This window comes from Solanum tuberosum, unplaced genomic scaffold, assembly GCF_000226075.1.
Source record: "Solanum tuberosum cultivar DM 1-3 516 R44 unplaced genomic scaffold, SolTub_3.0 scf00160, whole genome shotgun sequence".
NCBI classification, from domain to species: domain Eukaryota; kingdom Viridiplantae; phylum Streptophyta; class Magnoliopsida; order Solanales; family Solanaceae; genus Solanum; species Solanum tuberosum.
The window spans coordinates 1,181,069-1,187,268 of NW_006239085.1; the positions used below are offsets into that span (position 1 = coordinate 1,181,069).

Sequence of the window (6,200 nt, forward strand, 5' to 3'; positions counted from 1 at the left end):
TCCTTACGTTGTTCTTGACTCCCAAAAGTCAGTGTCTCCCAACTTAGGTAAAAAATGATGCTTCTAAAATCCAACGTAACACTTTCAAACAAGTTATAGATCTATTTGTACTACGTACAATGGACCCTTGGACTAAAATACTCTTTAATTAAATAAAATAAAATCTGCACAATTTAGCTTGGTACGACGCAAGTATGATAGTCTGTCATGTCGCGCACCCTATTTTTTCAGCACCCAAATATTTCAGTCACTCTCTTCTGCTTAAGATTGGCATGATGTGGGCTTCATTGGGTATCAGTGTCGCGCAAACTAATTTGCTGCAAAATCTCGCTTTTCTTCCCTTTTACCTATTCAATTGATCATTGAACCCCATATTCGGTCTTGATTACTTTTATTGATCTTATACTCAAACTTTAAAGCTCCAAAGAAGTCATTTTTAGCTCCAAAAGTGCTTACTAGCTCATACATTATTCCTTTACAAAGAGACACACGTAATAAATATGAAATGATTATTATAGTAATCAAATAAAGGTGGAAGCACACACATAAAGACTAATTATAAGTTGAATGTATGTATATTGTCGTATATCAACACCCCACACTTGAACTATTACTCGTCTCCGAACATGCCCTACTCTATAACTTTTTCCCAAAGGCGACACCAACAAATCTATATTGATTTGAACATGTCTACTATGTCTAAGACTAAGTGATGACATCCACATTGGCATACGTCCATTAAAATTTATGGGCTTCAATGAAAAATCAAGAGTATGTTTATTACGAAAGAAGTGCCCGAATTCAAGCAAAAAAAAGAAGAAGTTTGAGCCACATAAAGCCCAAAAGAGAGCCCTAAAAGATGAACGATCAAAGTCAAAGTTTCCTAGTTTAAAAGTTCTCTATTTTAAAGTTTCCTAGTTTAAAATTTTCCTAGTTTAAAACTTTCTTTATTTAAAGTTTTCTAGTTATTATTTCCATAAAAGTAGGATTGAAATCACATTCTACTTGGGATAATTTTTCCTATATATATATAGGGGTAGATTTTATTATTTGAGAGAACATACATGATTATTATTATTATTTGAGAGGTTTTTCTACTTTACACCGTTGTGTATGGTGACTATGAATTTATCTTACAACCTTATAAGAACGATTCTTTAAGAGGTAAGATTAATTCTTAATTTGATATCTTTGGTTTCTATTCGTAAATTAAAGAAGGTAATTAGTCTTATACTAACTGTTGTCTCTAATTTCTTCAATATAAGTGTCTAGATCACTTTTAATCTAAGTTATAGAATTGACTCTATTAGTATCATAATTAGTTTTAATCCGCTAATTTTGAATAGTAAGATCAATTAGGGTTCTTCACACTTTTCTAGAAATTTAGGGATTTTATTTTTGAATTTCACATATCTTTCAATTTTTGTCTTTAATCTTAATAATTTTATTTCCATATTATTTTCTTGTTTATTCTAATAATCTTATAACTAAGGCTACCATTTAAGCAATTCTTATACATGTCATGCTTCATCATCAATTATCAATTTGCTCATTCTTCACTTACTTCTTCTTACCTCTACTTTTCTTTATATTCTCCATCTTTTTAAGCTATCACTAGCAAGTAACCATTTCTTGATTGATTTTTAAAGAAATATTCTGTTTTTTTTCTTTTCCACTCCCTGCTAACAAAATCTATTTCAAAACTTGCACCATTAGTCTTTTTTCAAGTATAACTAATCCATTTTTCAAATTTTAAACTTTTTTCAAGCACCCATTTATGTCAAAGTGCTTTAGGAGTTATTTACTCAAATTCGAGATCAATAGGAATGAAAAGATTTAGCTTAAGACATGATTATATAAAAACAAATAGACTAAAAACTCAATGAGGGTGACTAGGGATATCACATGTGGGTCGATAAAGAGAAGGCTAATAGTGTGACTAAATAATGAAGCACCTATATCATCTCCTACACTCAACACTATTCAATTTGCTTTGCACATACACCGAATAAGTTTTACACATCAACATAAACAAAATCATCTCACACACACATTATACACGTTAGACTCATAATTGATCCATATCGACTCTCGATTAAGAAAACAACAACAACAACAACAACAACAACAATAATTCAAACTAAGCCAATATAATCATACTAAGAACAAAGAAGTTAATCTTAGGTGTCTCAAAAAAGATCGTTCCTTTTTTTACAACATGTATTATAAGTCAAGACCAGTGTTTTAAAAGGTGAGGGCATGAAACGGGGTGTTTTACTTAGCATATGGTGAGACGTAAGTCTTGAGACATGGGGCATAATTCCTAGATCTTTCAATTTTTAATTTACAATATAGTATAATAATATAATAACACAAAATTATAAAAAAAAAACATCTATAGTTTGAAATAATTACAAACATGATTAAGGAAAGCCATAGAAAATAAAGCTTCTAGCATGATTATACAAGCATAAATAATCTAATATCTTAATTTTATAATAATAAAAGAATCATTATTTCTAAAAAAATATTATTACCATACTATAAAATTTACCCCCTAAAAGAAAATAATCAATAAAACTTACTACTATTATAAAAAAACCATCACTCTATCATGAATAAAAATAAAATTACTTTCAAATAGCTAAATGAAATATGATAATTTGAGACATATGACAAAAACATAAAGACCAATGATAAGTAAAAAAGTAAAAAAATTCTATGTATTTTAAAAAGAAACGTTATGTAATACATAATCACCCTCACATTGTTACCAAATAGTAAATATGCGATACTACAACTTGTTATTTGAGTTACTCTCAATCTTTTTATTTCTATAGATTAAAATATTGTTAAGTATCATTCATTTATTTAAGAATTACGAGGGTCAACAATGTTAACTAAAGATTTTTTAACACATGATTTGTGTAAGATCTATTAGGCGAACCCTAAGCATTGGACGTTGAGCGTTAAACATGCTTACGACGTATAATTGGACACTTAAGACATAAATCTTATCGAGCTAAGTCTCACACTTGAGTCTTAGAGTGTTTTGCTAGAGCCTCAACCCGAGGCGAGTCCTAATAGAGTCTTTCAAAACACTGATCAAGACCACTAGCCACCAGTGGCGGAGCCATAATTTTTAATTAGGGGATTCAAAATCTAAAAAAATAGACACACGAAGTAGCCTAAGAGGGTTCAACATCTACTATATATATACCTAAAAAATTATTTTAACCATATAAAAATTATATAATTTTCCGCCGAAGGGGGTTCAGATGAAACCCCTAAAGATATGGTGGCTCCGCCACTCAATCAATCAACATTGTAGCTAACCCAAACACCTAACATTCAAATATCATGAGATTGTTTAGAACATTGGCTTCCACCAATTTTTTTTTTTGTATAAATTATAGGAACCACATATTATAAGTACTAAATAACATCCTATCTCTTCTAGTTTTCTATTTACCAAAATTCCTTTAAAAATGATATTTGCGGGATACATAACGTTGTGCACGGGATACATGCGGGATACATAGCGTTGTGCACGGGATACATGCGGGATACATATGTAAATAAGGGATTTTTGAAATTTTTGAAATAAGTAGGAATAAATGGATATTAAGGTAAGTAAAGGAGTGTAGTTAAATAATTTGTCCTTTTTTTTTCTCAATCTTGACATATTGGGCTTTAATATGTAGAAAGTTGGGATAAATATGTTATTTCGATTTCTCAATGGTCAACCCGAATGCCCTTTAGCAGACCCGTCCGAAAACCCTAGAAACCTTGAAGCGTATAAATACATCCAATTGAGTTAGTTAGGGTTCCTCCTTCCTTCTTCCCTCACTTCCATTTCGCTTCAATCACTGTTGGACACAATGTCGCAAGAATCTCTAGTCCTCCGCGGCACAATGAAGGCCCATACAGATTGGGTGACAGCCATTGCCACCCCGATCGATAACTCCGACATGATTGTCACATCGTCTCGTGACAAATCCATCATTGTTTGGTCACTTACAAAAGAGGGCTCACAATACGGTGTGCCCCGTCGCCGTCTCACCGGACACGGCCATTTCGTCCAAGATGTTGTCTTATCATCAGACGGTATGTTTGCACTTTCCGGATCTTGGGACGGTGAACTCCGTTTATGGGATCTTCAAGCTGGAACCACTGCCCGGCGTTTCGTCGGACACACGAAGGATGTTTTATCCGTTGCATTTTCAGTTGATAACCGTCAGATTGTTTCTGCATCTCGTGACAAATCGATTAAGCTATGGAACACTTTGGGTGAGTGTAAGTACACTATTCAGGATCAAGATTCACATTCTGATTGGGTGTCTTGTGTTCGTTTTAGCCCCAATAATCTTCAACCAACTATTGTTTCTGGATCATGGGATCGGACTGTGAAAATCTGGAACCTTTCTAACTGTAAGCTTCGCGCTACTCTTGCTGGGCACGCTGGTTATGTGAATACTGCTGCAGTATCTCCAGATGGTTCTTTGTGTGCTAGTGGAGGAAAGGATGGAGTGATTTTGTTGTGGGATTTGGCTGAAGGGAAGAAATTGTACTCCCTTGATTCTGGTTCTATTATTCATGCTCTTTGTTTTAGTCCCAATAGGTACTGGTTATGTGCTGCAACTGAGTCGAGTATTAAAATTTGGGATTTGGAGAGTAAGAGTATTGTCGTTGATCTTCGTGTTGATCTTAAGCAAGAGACTGAAATGTCTGGCAATGCAACTTCTACTTCTGGCAATAGCAAAACCAAGGTGAGTTTGATTTTTCCTCTTCCTTTTCTTTTCCTAAATCATGTATGTTCCTTGTTTGCTTCAAGAATACTACTTTTGGTTTATTGTTTTATGTTATCTGTAATATGAAGATGATTGTTTGAATGTTTTATTGTGGATATTAGTTCATTTGTACTTTATTGATAATGAAGTCGGAGGAGCAGTTCATAATCTTTATCAGTAAAATAACATAGTTAGTAACTCTTGGCAGCTTCTTAAGCTTTTCTTGTTCATGTTCTTGTTCTCTAGACTTAATAATGGTATAATATACTTAGTGCTGTAGGAAGTTATGGTAGTAATTCAGATAGTATTAAAGTTTCTTAAAACTAGTATTTATCACCTGACCAATTTGTCCTCTTATGGTTTTATGAATTCTTTCCCCTCCTCTTTTTGCAGTTTTTAGCATTCTTTTCTTACTAGTTCAGTCATTTGTTAGTACACAAATAAGAATCTTCAATTTTTAGAAGGGTTGCTGCTCTTCTTACTTGCAAGTTTATGACTTTACATTTCTATGGTTGTTTTGACCTGATTTTTGTAATGATGCTGTGTGCCTGGAGTTCGTCAGTTCAATTGTTGTCGATGGTGAAATACCTTGCGTGTAGCTAAACTCATTTTATCACCACTTGACAGGTTATATACTGCACCAGTTTGAGTTGGAGTGCTGATGGGAGCACACTTTTCAGCGGATACACAGATGGTCTGATTAGAGTGTGGGGTATTGGCCGTTACTAGGATAAACATATAGCACCATTTGGCCCGACTTCCATTTAGATGAAATCTAAATGATAGGAAGAAGTACGCCGGTTTCTCTTTGTTTTCACAGTTTTGGATTTTATTTAAGCATGTTGTTATGTTGGATGTAGATGATCCATCCAACAAGTGGTTTTTGCTTAGTCCTCGGGTAACTTTGTGTTTCCTTTTATGTTTTTCTACCTTACAGATATTTAGTTTTTTTATGAGAAGTCTTCAACTATCTCTTTACTCCTTTTTATCCTCATTTTTTTTGTGTTTGGGCAAATTTTTTTACTGCAATTATTTATCGGGTCATTTTCCCAGGGTAAATAGCTCGTTCCCTTCACTTTATCGTGTCATTGAAGAACTGGTAATCTTATTTTGTGTCTGATTGTCACTTGAAATCTGACATATGATATCTCTACAGAGAGCTCTTGTAGCTTATGCAGAAATGTAACTTTCTATAAAAGCAAGATTTGTGGATGCTCTCTATTTGTTAAAGTTGTATCTTTTCAGTTGTGGGAACTTTGGTACTTTAGATTATTGTATTTAGAACAATTCTGTAAAATAGATTCTAGATGAGGGTTATTGTGTATCAGGTTATACAAATGCAAACAAATACTCAGAGATGGTGTTATAGGATTCAGACAACACAACCATACACATGAAACTTGATAATTC

At 33.4% G+C, this 6,200-nt stretch overlaps 1 protein-coding gene across 1 annotated transcript; it reads left to right on the top strand.

Moving 5' to 3' along the window:
- Positions 1-3,742: 3,742 nt before the first annotated feature.
- Positions 3,743-5,778, top strand: LOC102579003 (guanine nucleotide-binding protein subunit beta-like protein). Its single transcript, XM_006353754.2, has 2 exons — positions 3,743-4,769; positions 5,418-5,778. Exons 1-2 carry the CDS (start codon positions 3,882-3,884, stop codon positions 5,517-5,519), a joined length of 990 nt encoding a protein of 329 aa, XP_006353816.1. The 5' UTR covers positions 3,743-3,881; the 3' UTR covers positions 5,520-5,778.
- Positions 5,779-6,200: the final 422 nt, after the last annotated feature.

Excerpts from the sequence above, each read along its gene's own strand:
- LOC102579003 (XM_006353754.2), top strand. The coding sequence starts at position 3,882 with ATGTCGCAAGAATCTCTAGTCCTCCGCGGCACAATGAAGGCCCATACA. Across the intron at positions 4,770-5,417 it reads CTGGCAATAGCAAAACCAAG|GTTATATACTGCACCAGTTT; the intron begins GTGAGTTTGATT and ends ACCACTTGACAG.